At 34.9% G+C, this 16,999-nt stretch overlaps 2 protein-coding genes across 3 annotated transcripts; one reads left to right on the top strand and one right to left on the bottom strand.

Annotated features, from left to right (window-relative positions):
- The first annotated feature begins 1,911 nt into the window (after window positions 1-1,911).
- Window positions 1,912-7,996, top strand: LOC130745998 (vacuolar protein sorting-associated protein 26A). The gene is made up of 12 exons (XM_057598487.1): window positions 1,912-2,182; window positions 2,401-2,460; window positions 2,591-2,665; window positions 3,029-3,103; window positions 3,241-3,313; window positions 4,300-4,344; window positions 4,467-4,578; window positions 4,735-4,801; window positions 5,141-5,185; window positions 5,781-5,836; window positions 6,236-6,411; window positions 7,361-7,996. The coding sequence occupies exons 2-12, from the start codon at window positions 2,458-2,460 to the stop codon at window positions 7,537-7,539; spliced, it is 906 nt and encodes a 301-aa protein (XP_057454470.1). The 5' UTR covers window positions 1,912-2,182; window positions 2,401-2,457; the 3' UTR covers window positions 7,540-7,996.
- A 486-nt stretch (window positions 7,997-8,482) lies between these two features.
- Window positions 8,483-13,432, bottom strand: LOC130745997 (probable LRR receptor-like serine/threonine-protein kinase At1g05700). 2 transcript variants are annotated; one of them, XM_057598485.1, is made up of 13 exons: window positions 13,287-13,432; window positions 12,603-13,143; window positions 11,908-12,386; window positions 11,673-11,811; window positions 11,194-11,265; window positions 11,001-11,072; window positions 10,835-10,915; window positions 10,321-10,493; window positions 9,988-10,214; window positions 9,774-9,900; window positions 9,592-9,660; window positions 9,131-9,320; window positions 8,483-9,039 (listed from the first exon to the last, which is right to left on the bottom strand). In XM_057598485.1, the coding sequence occupies exons 1-13, from the start codon at window positions 13,354-13,356 to the stop codon at window positions 8,628-8,630; spliced, it is 2,652 nt and encodes an 883-aa protein (XP_057454468.1). In that variant the 5' UTR covers window positions 13,357-13,432; the 3' UTR covers window positions 8,483-8,627. The 2 variants fall into 2 exon arrangements, with proteins under 2 accessions (XP_057454468.1, XP_057454469.1); XM_057598486.1 differs by having other exon boundaries at window positions 9,988-10,211; window positions 13,287-13,429.
- Window positions 13,433-16,999: the final 3,567 nt, after the last annotated feature.

Raw genomic sequence — 16,999 nt, 5'->3', positions numbered from 1 at the left:
TGGAGAAGTACAAGGAACATTGTGAGGTCCATTCATGGAAGAACTAATTGCACCAAAATTGTCTTGTTTTCGTTGCTATGTAACAAGTGAAAATTAGCAAAGCTGTACAGGTGATATATAGAATAAAATTGATAAAAAAACCAATGAAAACATCACCTTTATTTTGCTTTGCTTTTGTCGTTGATCGTTTATTTTTTTTCAAAAAACCCTCTCTTCCGAGCACTAGATGATCCCTTAGTTTTGGCAGAAAGAGGGTTGGAAATTGCAACATGCTCAGCATCCTCATTCTGAGGACTCGTGTTCTCATTGACCATTACATTTGAATTCAAATTCAGCTTACTAAGACATTCATGCACACGCTCAACTCCCACATCAAGCAAATTCCACATTATCTGTTGCGCTTCTTTGTGTTCTTGACTTTCCAAGACCAAATTATAGAATGACTTCATAATGGCATTGCGATAAAGAACAATGGCATCATCGCCATTCTTCTTTGAATCAATCCCGCTAGCGCTAGAACCTTCTTTTAAGCATGCTTGCATGTGCTCATAAATTACCGACCTTGCATTTTTAGTCCATCTTTTCAAGAAGTATATGTCAGCTATTCTTAAAATACCTTTAAAGAGTAGAGATCTACAATATAAAAGGTATTTATATTGTTATTTATCGTAGTCATTATTACTACTCTAGGCATAAAGGGAGAAAGGAATACACATAAATGATAAGGGCAATATAGTCTTTCAGATAAAATGCACGTCTTTGCTCATATACATCTTCCATCTCTTTTTCTTGCAATCCAAAAAAATATTCGTTTATCCAAAGACAGTATATGAGTGAATGGATAATGAGAAGAAGTATTTTTTTGAAATGGAGAAGAAGTAAAATGACAGGAAAAGTAATTTTTTATTCGTTTGGTTGATAATGGAAAAATACATGAATGGAAAACCATACTATTTCTCGCTATACATGAGAAGTAAACTAAATATCAAACCATTGTTACAGATATGCCCTTATATTTCAAAGCTAATGTTTCTCTGACTATCTGTTCTGTTCTCACTCCCAGGGCTCTCTTCCATCCAAGTTATTACAATTTTTTTAACAAAAATAAATATATATTTTTAATTGATATATATGATAAATAATAAATTTAATTATTTATTTCTTAACATGAATTATTAATTATTTTAATTATAATTTTTCATTTCATTCTCTACTCTTTTTAATTTCATTAAAAAAACATAAAAATCATCTATTTTCTATTTATATTTTTTTCTCTTATATTATTTTCACTAATATTCTTTCCGCTCATTTTCACATATATATTCAAACGAAGTGTTGTTTTGTTTGAGCTTTTGGCTATTAAGCATGGTCTTCACTTTTGGGTTATTGACATAATCATTTGTAAGAGCATCACGCTGAATGCTATTACAATGTTGGACTCTACTCATTTGACGTCGTATCTGTAAGCTTTTTGATGAAGATTGTTAATATTTCTACTCGATCGTGATGCATGTCTTTCTAGCATATTCGTTGAGAGGATAATACGTGTGCTGGTAAGCTTGCTTCTAGTGGTTTGCGCTGGTAGTTTGTTCACCTGATATAGTTCTTAGGCTTTCCAAAAAAAAAACCTAATCTAGTTCTTGCTCCTAGTAGAGCTTAGTCCTTTTCTTGCTTCTGATTTGTGTTGTTGTGTTGGTTTAATGCAATTTGTTTTTCACTTTCATTATTTAAAAAAAAAACAGAATGTGAATGTACCGAAATGAAATTATTGAACATTTCAATGAATTATGATCCTCTCAAGTTTAAAATTGAGATTATTCTTTTTATTTTTACAAGAGCTTTTGAGATTATTCTAAGTGAATGTAATTAAATTAAAATACAAACCCACAACAAACAAGAGAAAAATAAGTTTGAAATTGGAGAAAAATAGTGAATGAAACGACGATGCGTTTAACCTCTGGAAATACAGGACAATGAGAATATGCGACCGCTACTTCTTCTTCCTCCTCCGTCGTGTTACTGTTAGTTAGGGCTTTCTCAGCTTCAGATTATGCGTTTCTTCGATCTCTTTCTCATCACATCAAACGACGTCGTACCCCATCACCATTCCAATTCCTCCATCGCTTCCTCTAGCTGATCCGCGAAACCTAAATTATCGCCGTGATCGCGCACGCGTGAAACGGTATCGGTTCAATTTCGTTCAATTTTCGGTTTTTAGGATTTGGTAATTTAGGAAAAAAATTTGAATTTTGAGTATGATCTCTGATACCCATTTGACCAGTATGTGATTTTGATTTCTTTTTTGTTGCGGGTGTTTCTGTTGAGATCTGTGGCTAGGAGCTTAGGTTTATGTGAATGCTATTGAATTTGAGCTTATAGTGTGAAATTTTTGTTTCACAGGTGTGGTTGTGTGTGTTCTGAGGTAGAAAGAAAGAAGAGTACTGAATTGTCAACAGCATGGTGAGAGTTGTTTTGTTGGGTGTTCATGTTTTGGTTCTATACCTGTTGTGCATGAATTCTAACCTGTGCTTTCTTGATATGGTGATGGCTGTGACTGTCCGCACGGATTTACCTTTTTTGGAAATTGTAGAATTACCTTCTTGGAGCTTTCAAGCCGGCATGCAATGTCGTGATCACGTTTAACGATGGGAAAAACCGGAAGCAGGTGAACCCCCATTCCCCTTTTTTATCCCCAATTATGGCAATTGCATTCATGATTTTTGTCAAGGATACAGTGTTGTCAAATAGCGGTTATTGCAGCGCTATGAGGGCTTATCGCTATTCCACTATTTTCCGCCATGAGGGCTTGAAATGGTGGATGTTTGGCTTTCCGCTATTTTCCATGACCCGCGATTAGCAACAGTGCAAGGACGATGCCAGTGAAAGTTCATAGTTCTAACTTCTTTTGATATTTATCATTGTACTACTAATGATTTCAAATCTAAATTATTTGGGCTTTCTGCCGCATCATTACAGTGATTTGTATATGTTTTATGCGGTTTTATGATATCCTTTCTGTGGTTTGTAGGTGCCATTTAAAAAGGAAAATGGTCAAGCAGTTTCAGTGCCACTTTTCCAAAGTCAAGAAAACATTGCTGGGAAGGTATATTTTTAGTTATTAATTTTTGTGATAATTTATTATTATGTTAAAGACACGGTGTTGTTGTTGCAATAGCTTGAAATATCGTGTCTTGTGACACTTACTGTATTGACTAATTGTGTATTTTCTACCAAGTTTAGATTACAATAGAACCAATGCAAGGGAAGAAGATTGATCACAATGGCATAAAAGTTGAGCTCCTTGGACAGATAGGTCTGTACTTGACTAATCTTTCTATCTCTTCAATGTGTTTTGTGTGTCTCTCAAGTAAGTAGAGGTAAATAGATAGGAGGAGAAGAAAAGATTATTGTTTAATACTTTTTTCGCTGGGATACTTTGTGATGAGCATATTATGATGGCACTGTTCTATTCTACTTTATAGCATTTTGGTGTAATTGCTTAAAGGAGTTTAGTAGTTTACCTTATCAATTGTCATTCCAAGTATATGATTCTCCATTTCTTCTGAAAGGAGTTTTTCTTAATTATATTATTTTTTGTGTTTGGCTTTTTGTATCATGAAGCTCATTACTGGTCTCCCCTCCCTCCCTTCTTACATATTGATTTCAAGCGTGTTTCTTGAAATTTCTAATAATTGAAGGCAGAAGAACTTATTTCTTAATACACACAAGGAATTTGAGAATTTTAACTGTAACACTGCAGCGGAAGCAGTCCCTGTATGCTTAAGTTAGGTTGTTAAATTGACCATTGATAAACAAAAACAGCTTCATTGGGAGGTATGTATGGAGTTGAAAACTGTGGCGAGTGTTGATAGAGGGGATTTAACGGAGTGGGTCAGTGAATTTTAGTTAATGGCTTATGTGGAAGTAATAATCCGCGTGTTTTGTATTTTGATTGGGCAAAAGTATTAACAGCACCTATAGTACCGTGTGTAAGTTGTCCTTATAGAAAATGTTTTCTTTCAATTGACCCATTTTTTCTCAAGGATCTGTAGATGAAACTGAAATGATCTTCATGACATTGAGGATCATGCTCAAACTTGGGCACTTCAGTTTTAATTTTACAATGCTGTAACCTAAATTTTTTTTGGTAATAACTGGCAAAGGAAAAAGATTTTCCAGTCATCAAACATATTTAATTGTTATTCCTTTTACTTTGGAATTTTTTTTCTGTTTATGACTTATCTTTTTTTATTTCATTACTGATACAAAGTTCATTCTAAATTTTGTTTTTCTCTGCAGAGATGTATTTTGACAGAGGAAACTTTTATGACTTTACTTCCCTCGGTAACTGATTCTGTCACTTTCATTCTTAAATTAAAGTATTCTACGTGATTGCAGTTAACCTTTCATTTAATGCTGAATCACTTACTGCTAGGAAATAATTTCTATTTTGCTGTCTTTTGCAGTACGAGAACTTGATGTTCCTGGAGACATCTATGAAAGGAAAACATATCCCTTTGAATTTTCTACTGTTGAAATGCCATATGAGACATACAATGGGGTGAATGTGAGGCTTAGGTGTGAAATCTCGAAGATCCATGGACTTCTCAGTTAAAGTTTTGTGCATGTGCTTTTTTGTTTATTGTCATTCTGGAACATTGCTTTGCAATTAATAGAAATGGGGAGCTTGAATACAATATAAATGTGAAGTTTATTTGCCTTTGTGATTTCCAGGTATGTCTTGAAAGTGACCATTAATCGTGGTTATGCAGGAAGCATAGTAGAGTACCAGGATTTTGTGGTATGTTGTCAATTGGTAACATAGAATTATGATTTATGGTCTTGGATATTGGGTTGAATATTACTTTATCAAATCAATCCGTTTGGATAATACTGTGTTGGATGTAGTTGTAGAGACTACTTTTACTTAGAGATGGCTATCCCCACACCCAAAAAAGCTTGTTTATATGATCATATCACTCCTAAATTAATTTCCAGTTGGCACACCTATAATTTTATATTTTCCCCTGAGTACCATCCTATCACCCCTTTACAAAGTCTGTTCACGTGCGTATATGTTAAATTCATTGGTATAGTTTATTATCTTATTTCATCAACTTACTTTATCATCATTGGTCAGGTCCGCAACTATTCTCCACCCCCGCAAATTAACAATAGCATCAAGGTGAGCTCAATAACATGGCAAGTAAATTTTAGCGCTGCTTAGCTCAAATTCACTGCCATCATATAAGCTGCATAGAGATAGTAATTCATGCTCACTACTTTCCATGAATTAAAACAGTAGTGATCCTATCCAATGAATAGGTGTACTTGTGTCACCAACCTTCTTTTCAATTACTCATAAATATGGTATCTTGAGAAAGATAGTTCTGTATTAACTGACTATAGGCCTGAATCAACTGAGTTCAGGGCTTGATATAGGTCTGCATACAAGTGTAAAAGAAAACGAGCCTCCTAGGAAAATTTGAGAGTGCACGGCTTTCTCCCTTGCTTTTATTCTCTCCCTCATTGTAACAGACACACACACACACACTCCCCCTGGCAACTAGGCAGTTAGTTATGCTATTCTCCCTCCTAGAACTGATCAGGTGCATCACACCTTTATCCCCCTCCTCACATGCATTTAAGTGACTTTGGGCTTGGGTCCGCATCGTTTCTGCAGGCACATTTATTTATTGACTTGTGCTTTGCCTTGTTACTTTGTTATTGGCTGCTTCTATTTCTTATTAAATTTATCATGATATTATTACCTTGTACAGATGGAAGTTGGAATTGAAGATTGTCTACACATTGAATTCGAATACAACAAAAGCAAGTAAGTTGAATGTTTTGGTTGAACATTTGTCTTGAATTATGTCCACTTTTATGTCCTTTTTTATCATGTTATTTATCTTATCAGCTACCAACTTGTGTTCTATGCCGTTTCTCTTTACTGCTTCAGATATGAAATATATTTGTAGCTTAATCTTGTTTAGTTGTACTGGCCTGGAAATTTCTAATTCCAATCCAACTTGCGTGTTACGTATTGAGTATAGCCAATAATCCCTAGATAATTAGGCAGGTATCTGTGCCAGAAGTATATTTGTCTAAAACTAACACTGTAGGCTTTTTATACACTGGTTTGAAAAGAATATTTTTGACATACTCTAATTTATATTTTACATGTGAAAGGGAATTAGATCAGACATTATATGTTGGATTTTCAATTTTTCAGGTATCATCTGAAAGATGTCATTATTGGTAAGATATATTTCTTACTTGTCAGAATCAAGATAAAAAACATGGATCTTGAGATTAGACGTCGAGAATCAACAGGATCTGGGACCAACACCCATGTTGAGACAGAAACATTGGCTAAATTTGAGTTGATGGATGGTGCTCCTGTCAGAGGTAGGCTAACCTTGAAATTGGATGAGTAAACTATTGATTTTGTAGTTTCTGTATACATATTAATTTTGATCCCATAATAAAAATTTGGCTTAATTGGGCTTTTGATCCCTCTAGTTTGGACTATGTTATTTTAGCCCCCCAATAAATTTTTGAGCAGATTTAGCCCCTTGAATTTTCAACTGTTACCATTAAGGTTCTCTGTCACTATTATTCTATTTAAAACTCCCAGATTCTCATTTTAAGAGAAATCTTCACAAATTATAATCAATTTAATCATTGTAGATGTTATTCCCATCAAAACTCACTAGTCAAAGTATGAAATTTCAACAAAAAATAAAAAATTCTCAATTCTCCTCTCTTCAAACCCTAATCTCATCCTGCAATATTTGACAAGAAAATGAAGATTTTATGATTTTATGCAGAGAATGATCAAATTTTCTTAATTTTAACAGTAGAGGAACTTGATCAACTCGAAAAAAACTCGGGGGGGCTCAAATCACACACGGTCCAAAGTCCAAACTAAGGGGACAAAAAATGCAATTAAGCCTGCAATATTAGATCTATCATCTATGTTTTGATATCCTTTTGGGGAAACTAATAAAATAAATTTTCTGTGTCTGAGCAATAGTAAATATTGGATCCATCAATAAAAATTTCATATAAAACAGTTTTGTGAAATAAAGATTAGGGGTCTCATGAGACATAGTCTCCTTTGTGTTCTCACTCCTTTACCAGAGAGGTGAAGATGTTGCACTGGTTTTGCGTTTTATATTGCATATATAAATGACCTTCGTTTAAAATGAGAGAACTTAAGCAAGCAAAAAAAAACAAAAGTTAGGAAGGAGGATTATATCTTGTTTTTGCCATTAGCAACTCAAATTAGTTGAGGCAATTTTTTTGGCCGCAGGACTTCAACTATATAAAAAAGTTTCACTTTTTGTTTTTACAGGTGAATCAATCCCAATCAGACTGTTCCTCAGTCCTTATGAGCTGACACCAACCCACCATAACATTAATAACAAATTCAGTGTGAAGTACTTTTTAAATCTTGTGTTGGTTGATGAAGAGGACAGGCGGTACTTCAAGCAGCAGGAAATCACAATGTACAGGCTGCAAGAAACTTCGTGATTAATTATCATACAGTGAATGAATATTAAGTTTGATTATCAAAATAAAAGAAGATTGCAACGGTGAGCTCTTGAATTTGGAAATGAATCATGCGAGTCCTGTTTTCAAAGGGGTAAAATGGCTTGGTATTCCAACATGCTTGAAATTCAAAACTTGCAATGATATATATTGACTGATCTCATATTCGTGCCTTGGCACTGCTCTATAATTGTTAGACATACCATCGCAGGAAGCATCTGTTGTCTGTACTGGATTGTTAAGATCCATGAGAATGTGGTAACTGGTAACCAACTATGTACTTGAATGTGAATTGTGATACCTTAGTTCTCTGGTTTTTCTTATCAGCATTGCTTCACATCACGAACATAATGATTCATTGTTCAGTTTATTTTGAGCAGACTGAATCTGATGCAGGACTCTGGTTTGTTTATGCATTGAATTTGCTTTTTTTTTGTCATTCCTGCGTTCCCACTCATTCAAAATATCGGGAAAAATCATAAACCTAAGGGGACGAAGGTTAACCTTTGTAAGCCTAAGATTCCAAACATGCACCATCCTGTTTTCATCCATGCCCATCACATGGATATTCTTGATATGTACTCCTATCTACGTGAAAGTACAAGAAAATGGTATTTATAAGATTTTCAAGTTCTGCAATCCTCTTTGAACAGGTTCACTTCTAAAGGAAACAATACAAAACATATTAAGCTACAGATTTGTGATCATGGTACAGTGGCTTGGTACAATTTGCAAAAGGATAATGATTAATAGTCTAAAATATTTTTTAACGAAACAGCCAAATGCATTACAGCTGTTGATTTGTAATGACTTGGTCCTGTTTTGATTTCTTAAATTAATAACTTGATCTGCTTTTAGCATAATTGTAAATGTCCGTTATTTTCATTTCCGTACTGTTTAGCAATGCTCTTTACAAAATACCAGATTAAAACAAAAGAAAAACTTGTGCATTGTATCCACAAACTGCGAGAATTGAACATGCAAATTCCAATACATCCAGGTACATCACACAGAAGTTGAAACATACCATAGCTTAGAGGAATTATTAGTTTTTCCAACATCCAAAGGTACTACCTAGCTTGGGGACCGAGTGCAGTAGTCAGAGTCAATGGGACCAACTCCATTGAATCATTTTCAATCTTACAACCAGTCCTTTTTCGAGCTAATTCGGCAGCCAAACTCTCCTTTAGCTCTGTCACTACATCACTCATGCTTGGCCTGGTTCTTGCAGGACTGGTAGACACACATACCATCCCTATTTCAACAGCTTTCCACACAGAGCTAGTGTCAAAATCTTCTTGCAATCTTGAGTCAACAATGTTTTTTATATCTCCATTAGAAAGCATGGAGCTAACCCACTCTTTTATGTGAGTCTTCTCAGGAGTTTTTGCAATAGCTGGCTGACTTGTGATTATTTCCAGAAGAACAACTCCAAAGCTGTAAACATCACTTTTCTCTGTCAACCTGTTTGATGAGTAGTACCTGCAAGGCAGATCATGAAGTTTAGTACATTTCTCATCAAAGAAAGTGATTTGTATGATAAAATAAAATTTGTTTTAATTGAAGGACTTACTCAGGATCCAGGTAACCTAGAGTTCCTGCCACAGCAGTGAATAAATGAGAGCCTTCATCAGCAGGGAAGCTTTTGGATAGCCCAAAATCAGCCAATTTTGCTTGGAAGTTTCCATTTAATAAAATATTTGCACTTTTCACATCTCTGTGGATTATAGGTGGCTTGCAACCATGATGCAGATATTCCAGTCCTGATATCAAATTCTTAACATACTTAGATGAAAAGAATCAAAAGATTGATGGAAAACTGACATATCAGAAATGATACATTCAAATAGTGCAAACACCTAACTGACACTTCATTTTTCTCTCTGTCTCTCTCTAATTATCACATTGATCATATCACATCCATTCCTTATCTTTCTTCTCTTCCTTTCTTATTTTGGGTGACTGGTAGGTGTCTGCACTATGTATATATATCTACGAATCATTTCCCTTTACATATTTAGTTTCCTTGCTAACCTTGGGCTGCATCAACTGCTATCTTGAGTCTGTCTTCCCAACTTAACAACTTTGCTGGGCTTTTTTTTCCTGTACAATCAAATTAATATTTAGTACTTTTAAAGCTTTTTGGTAAGTTAGATTGAATCTCATTGAAAAATAATGTTTCATAAGGTTGTGATGTGAAAGATGAATATGAATACCTGAAAGATGCTCATCCAGGTTTCCATTTGCCATATATTCATATATGAGCCCTATGTTGTTTTCTTCATTGCAATAGCCAACAAGAGAAGTCAGATTCTTGTGATGAACTCTCATCAGAAGTTTAACCTGCATCTCAAAAGCCCACTTTTTTGTCATGATGAACACAATTTTGCTTGAACATAAACCTTGGTGCAAGTAATGGCCACTAATTACCTCTGTTACGAATTGTGGATATCCTTGTACTGATGATGGAGAAAGGACCTTGACAGCTACTTGAGTGTCATAAATAAGGCCATGATAAACATTTCCAAATCCACCTTTACCAAGAATTCTAGTGAAGTTGTTGGTGATCATAGCAAGATCATTATATGTATATTGTTTTTGCTTGGATTCTAATTGTGCATATGGAGTATTAGGCTCTACATGACTGTTCACAGCTGCTAATTTTGTGGTAAAATATTTTAGTCATTTGAAGATTTTAATAAAATCAGAAAGCGTGTGATTAGCCAGAAAGATTGTGAAGAATAGTTAGTGCAGCAGCTTTACCTCTTGGTTTTCTTTTTTTAAGTCCACAGATGATAGCTGCTACTGCGATTAGGAACACCAAAATCCCAGAAAATGATGCTACCAGGGGGATAACTATATTATTTTTCTTTTTCTGATCAACTGTCTGTTGGTTGCATGAAACAGATTCACATAGATTTGGATTTTGCTCCACGCTAGCACCATATAGATGAGAATAAAGTTAGATCCTTATTACCATTATTTTCATATATCATTAGCTTTTGTTGATACTTAATTTCAAGTTCCTACAAATTAATTCTGGAAAGAAAAGAAATTAACAGTGGTCACTATATTTGGAAATTTTTCTACAGTTGATTCTAAGGGCAGAATAATTCTAGGGAGAAGCAGTTGTTAGTAGCTTCTGGTTTTCAGAATTGAATCTGAGGAAAGAGAAATTAATCTAAACACCATAATAATTCTATAACTAAGAAACTCTCATCTTCAACATTATTAAATGTATTGTGGATTCATTCATAGCTTTGAATATGAGGCATACCTCAATGATAGTGAACCATTTTCTGATCTGTCAAGAAGTCCACTGGGAACTAAACCTGTAAGGTTGTTATTCCCCAACTTCCTGCTAAAACAAGACAAATGAGACACCTTTTTCTCTTTCATAACTAAGAAAATTACATTGATGCACCGACATGGGATTAACTTACAGGACTTTCAGTGACTGCAGTTGTGTCAGAAAATCAGGTACTGGACCGGTTAAGCTATTGTTTGATAAATCCCTGAAAGGAACACGCAATTAAAGTGAAGTATTACAATTCTGAATCTTCAAGAAGAGGAAAAATTAGGAATTGAATATATTTGATTCCATCATTCATTAACCAAATGAGATTAGGCCCTCACAAGTACTGTAAAATAGTGAGCTTGGAGATGGAAGATGCTATCTGCCCTGTCAATCCACTTGAAGACAAAGTCCTGGTTGCAAAATACTATCAGTTGAAGGCTGGAGTTCTTGAATACATGCATGGTTAATTTTATGAATCGTAAACTTAGTGCGTGTTTGGATATGCGCTGTCACAATTCATTTTCTATAAATTGATTTTGGCAGAAGTGATTTCTGTTTGGATACATTTATAAAAAAATGTTTCTTGTAGGGTAATATTGTGAAATCTAGTTTGTAAAATCTCAGAATTAATTATGTTCAATACAGAAGCTACTCTACTCTCGGTAGCTTCTATAGCATATTTGAATTTGGGATTGAGATCAATTGTCCAACATGACATCCAAACATCTATATTGTCATCGAAATTTTATTTTACTCTATCAGAATTGATTCTGAGGTTCCCATAGAATCTAACACACTTACAAGGATGTGCACTTACAAGGATGTGATTCTTGGGGGGCCATCGCCTTGAAAACTACAGTTTAGACCTTCCCACATGTATGCTGCAGGGCCACATGGATCTCCTTGCCAATTTCTTGCCAACTGATAAGTGGTCTTGATGTTTGTGATAGCATCAACTAGCATTTCATATTCAGAAAAATGTTCAAATGAATTTCAAGCCAATTCTTGCATAGATGACACAAAAAAAGAATATGTTCAGATAAAGAGCTTACTATCATCTTGTCCTGTTTCTGATTGTGAGAAATCTTTTACTATATAAATCTCGAAGGCATTGAGGATGGGTGGAAGGGTAGAATTCTCTGTCTGAACTAAAGAAAACAGGTACCTTGTAGCTCCAGTCAAAGCTGTTGGACTATATATGGTACTTGTTACTTGATATTGAGGTACCACAGGACCATACCAATACTCACCATTCATGGTGATATTGAATGCTCTAGTTTCATTCGGTGCAAGCTTTTCAACCTCATTGAAGTGCATGTAGATGTAGTATTGTTCCTTTGCATTATCTGGATCCCAATAGAACTGAAATGGAGCGCTGGCATTCACTGAGGTCGCGGCAGTGCTCATAACAACTGCTGGTAGTTTATAATCATTCTGAGCTAGATCATCAGGGCTTAGTGAAGTGCTTAATTGTGTCCACCGTTTGAAAGGAAGAGGTGCCCAGATTCTGTCATAAACATCATCTTTGAACCTGTAATCACAATGTATTAGAATTCGGGTCTAACTCGTCATATGGCTGTGATATCATTTTAAATTTCAGGTTAGACCAAACTTTACCTCAAAAACTAGCTCAGGTGAGGTGAGAGTTGTTCGACCATTTATAAGGACTTACTTAGCTATGTCAATGCGAGACTTCTCAAAATAATGTAAATGTCCTATAATCTGACTCAATACAACAGACTCTCACCTGTACTCCGAGTTGGAGATGGAACCTAAATCGTATCTCCGGAGGCGTGCCAATGTTCCAGCTGAGTCAATGTTATAAGTACCATTGTTCAAAGGTCTCAATTCTATGGCTGAAATGAATGGAGTCCCAGTGCCTGTGTTAACTAGGCACACATGTATATAATATAGTGATGGGGTGTATACAATCTCACTGATTGTGGTGAGTGAAGCATTGGGGAATGTCACTGTGTCCCAAATATTAGCTCCAAGATGGAGTTCAAATTGTGGTAACTCATTTAATTCATCATAGTTTCCATAATAGAAAGAAGCTCTGATTAAATACTTAGTACCCCTGGTTACATTTATTCTGTAACAGTTTCTCACTCCCCTTGGAAAGCTCCTTACATATGCTAGTTGCTGTTGAAGAGTGACTTTCTCTGCTGGTGATATGCTCTTGCTTACACCAGCATCTATGAATTTAGCATCTGAAATGTAGTTTATGCCTGTGGTTTTCTCAGTGTAACTTGAATTTTCAGGTAGCCCACAATCTATGCTGATGAATCCTGAGAGACAGAAACCAAGAGAAGTTCATTTATATGACTATAAGTCTATAACTATGAGAGACTGAAACAAAGAGAAGTTCTTTTTGGAAACATATAACTATGTAAGATAAGTTTAGGCAACATTAACATTTTGATAATCAGACCTGATTGATCCTCAGCTTTTGCCATGAGGACCCCAAGCAATACCAGAAGAAAATGCAAAAACAATGCCATCTTTGTTTGTTTAGGGGGACAAAGATGTGAGTACCATGTATAATGATTTATAGTGCTAGAGTCTCATGACGTAGTAAATTACTTGGCAGCTTAGTTAACTTTCCATATGGTTTGGTTTTGAGGCTTTGGTTGTCCCCTTCGTTTCCTAGCCTATTTATTAAATAAATTGAACCATTAAATTATATAATAATGTCATGATAATGATAATTACGTATACCAAATTTTAATTAAATTTGAACTTTGTCGTATATAATCTTATAGTTGACATTTACTTATATTTTAAAATGTGTATTATCTATCAGATTGAAGCTGCTAAGGTTTTATTAAATTTTGTAAACTAAGTCTACTCATTTGAAACTCTTAACTGCGTATACCAAATTTTAATTAAATTAGAACTTTGTCATATATAATCTTATAGTTGATGTTTACTTATATTTTAATATGTGTATTATCTATCAGATTGAAGTTGCTAAGGTTTTATTATATTTTGTGGACTTAGTTTTCTCATTTGAAAGTCTTAATTATGTATTCCAAATTTTAATTAAATTAGTATATATTCTTATAGTTGATATTTACTTATTTTTTTTTTAACAACAAAAGATACTTTATGAAAGAGTACAAGCGGAAGTGCATTGAACAAAAGACCTTAAATCCGCACTCTTAATTCTACGGTAGGAGCCTTATTAAAACTTTATTAAGAAAAACTCATTTAAGGTTACTAATAAGGTTTTGCTGGATAGGTTACTATACCTATGTTGAGAAGAAGTCATGTTTCTCAACATTTCTTATCTATATATTGATTTAACTTTAAAATAAAAACTCATTTAAGATAAAAGTCCTATGAAGAAAAAAGAATACAACATACGCTAGATAGAGAGCTAACAAGAAATAACCACTCATTTCAAAATCCTGGCCAAGTGCCAAATGCCCAACAAAGTTACAAATACTTGGACGTGACACAAAGAACCCGACAAAGAAAAGTAAACCAAAAGTGCAGCAACTTTGACCTTCCTTTAAAAAAGCCTTCAATACGTTACCCCAATTCAAAACAATTCTTCCCTGTGCAACAAGCTAGTTTAAGCCAAAATGCCTCCCTCTGCAATTCATGAATCCACAAAATAAATAGCCATAGATACCACAAAGCTGCCCCAATTTTTGACTCTTGAATAAGAAAAAACGCAGGTTTCAGAGCAGCAATATGCTTTTTAAAAACCCTCCTCTTCAGAAGAAAAAAGCTACAAGAAATTAGAATGGTTTTGCCTGACCTGAACCTCCAGCCTGCGCACTACCTCACCGGCTCACCGTCATCACCATCAAAGACCACTCCCAATTTCTTGTGTTCCTCAATTGATTTTTGTTAGAATCAAAATTATAAAAAGGTAAAAGTGGGGAACTAAATGTGCAATTAAGTCATATTGTTTATACCTTTTAATTAGGCTTAATACATCAGAAGGCCCCTGGAATTGTAAAGGAAATCAGTTCGAGGACCTGTAAAAATTTTGCATCAAATTGAGTCCCTAAGAATTTTTTTTAATTCAAATAAGGCCAAAGTGTCCCAACTGGTGATGTGGCTCGATTTTTAACCCACTCAACATTTCCACTTGGCTTTTTCGTTTTTTTAATACAATTAATTCCAAATCTTTATTTTTATTCCAACTCATAACTTAAAAAAAAACTAATCTAACCTAATAACTTAAAAAAAACCAACTCTAATCAAATACTAATCCCTAATCTAATATAAGAATCCCAAATTAAGCACTGACAATTCATTTTCATTATTCAACCCCAATTTCAACCCTAGAGTGGAAGAAGATAGAACCATCTTCTCCCCAGAACCCTAGTTCTCTATCTTCAGCCGCCACCCCTTCCTCTCCCCTCACCTTCTCTCATCTTCCCCTTTCTCTTTCTTTTCCTCTCTTTCTCCCAAGGCCATGGTTGAATGATTGTGGTGCCTTTAACAAAGCCACCACCGAATCCATAAACCCACCCCACCCTCAGCAAACCCAACATCAGAAGAAAGAGATGAAGGTGTAGTGGTCTCGATCTGGGCTCAAACTCGCGACAGTGACTTTGGCTCGGGTACGGCTGGGTCTTGCAAGGTTTGTAAGAGGTCTGTGTTTTTCTTTGCTTATCAGTGGCTCTGGGTTTTATTCCATGCTTTCTTCAAAGAAGAATCAGATGATTTTCAAAGAAAAAGTTGAGGAAGGAGATATGAGAGAAGACCCAAGAACTGGATCCTGAAACCCACATAACCATTGAACCAGAGGGAACAACGTCTCGGTCCGTTTACATGGCAGAACCATCTTCCTCATCTTTGTTAAAGTTTCAATTTTTTCTTTGATTTTGAGTTGGGTTAAGTTAGTTTGTAAATTGGGGATTTGAGTTAGGTTGCTTTGACATACCCCTGTCTTGTTGGGTTGAATTTTGAGGGGGCTATGAGATTATGAGATTCCTTACTGTTAGATTAAAGGAAAGTTTGTTGGGGTAGGGGAAAAGTTGCTATTTTTCTGGATTAGAAGGCCCCTGTAAAAGGAATCAGTTCCAGGACTTGTAAAATTTTTGCATCAAATTGGGTCTCTAAAATTTTTTTTTTAATTCAGTTAAGGCCAAATGCAGCTAGACTTCAATTATCAATTACACGTGACTTTTATAATTTTTTTAATTAAAAAATTATAAAACTTTATTTTTTAATTCCAACTCATATTAAAGCATAAATAAATAAAAAATAAAAAACTTAATAAAATCCCTAATCTAAAATCACTCAATTTCCAGAACACAACATCAACCCAGAACATCAAAATCAGATAACCTTAATCCAAAAAAACTTATAAGCCAAAGAGATTCATTAAAGGGTAAGTACTCTAATCCTTAATACATAGAGAATATACATAGAACAAAAGAAATGATTTTACACCACAACAGATCAATATTCTCCCCAAAACACTGTCATTACACGACAGATCAATCAACAAGCATAAACCCCCCACTACTCTAGAAGGCCCCTGTTGGGGTAGAAGGAAAGTTTGTTGGGGTAGGGGAAAAATTGCTATTTTTCTGATGTATTGCTCAAGGAAATGTGAAAAAAAAACATAGCACAACTTCTTCAACACCATTAGATAAAAAGTCTATCATGAACAAAGTGAAAGAAATACTAGACACTCTAACAATTCTAAGACTTAAAGATGACACGAACCAACACCTTTAAGCAAGGTGCAATAGCAAAAGCAGCCTTTAAATATTGATGCTCACCTTTAAGACCAAAGTATATTGTCCCAAAACAAATATCTCAGTGCATTTCCGATTGTTCCCTGCAGAAACCATATCAGCAAAATCTTCTACAGCCTACCTCCATTGATTAGATTGCATCCGAGTCTTCTCAGTTTGCTTCTGAGAACCTGGTTATGACAAATTGATCTATGTGCTTGAGAATTGAGATTCAATCTGTTAATTAAATTCCTATTTTGGATATATTTAACTTTAATTGGAGGTAGGCTATAGAAAAGGACCAAATTAGAATAGGCATGGAATTATGGAACTTTAACATGAATAACTGAAATACTGCGGCGTGGTGGCAGGATCGATAGGAGATTGGCTCCGGGTGTAGATAGGGTCAAATCCGCAGGTATAAACAAAGGAAAGAATG

Source organism: Lotus japonicus, chromosome 3 (genome assembly GCF_012489685.1).
Source record: "Lotus japonicus ecotype B-129 chromosome 3, LjGifu_v1.2".
Classification (NCBI taxonomy): Eukaryota; Viridiplantae; Streptophyta; class Magnoliopsida; order Fabales; family Fabaceae; genus Lotus; species Lotus japonicus.
Note: the sequence above shows the minus strand (reverse complement) of the source record. Positions and strands in the feature narration are given on the sequence as shown.

What these genes read in the sequence shown, in the direction of transcription:
- LOC130745997 (XM_057598485.1), bottom strand. Translation starts at nt 13,356, where the DNA reads ATGGCATTGTTTTTGCATTTTCTTCTGGTATTGCTTGGGGTCCTCATG. An exon ending in CTCACTATTTTACAGTACTT is followed by an intron (nt 11,073 to 11,193) that starts GTGAGGGCCTAA and finishes TGTTCCTTTCAG; the next exon opens with GGATTTATCAAACAATAGCT. An exon ending in CCTGGATGAGCATCTTTCAG is followed by an intron (nt 9,661 to 9,773) that starts GTATTCATATTC and finishes TTGATTGTACAG; the next exon opens with GAAAAAAAAGCCCAGCAAAG.
- LOC130745998 (XM_057598487.1), top strand. An exon ending in TGAGCTCCTTGGACAGATAG is followed by an intron (nt 3,314 to 4,299) that starts GTCTGTACTTGA and finishes TTTTCTCTGCAG; the next exon opens with AGATGTATTTTGACAGAGGA. An exon ending in TTATGACTTTACTTCCCTCG is followed by an intron (nt 4,345 to 4,466) that starts GTAACTGATTCT and finishes TGTCTTTTGCAG; the next exon opens with TACGAGAACTTGATGTTCCT.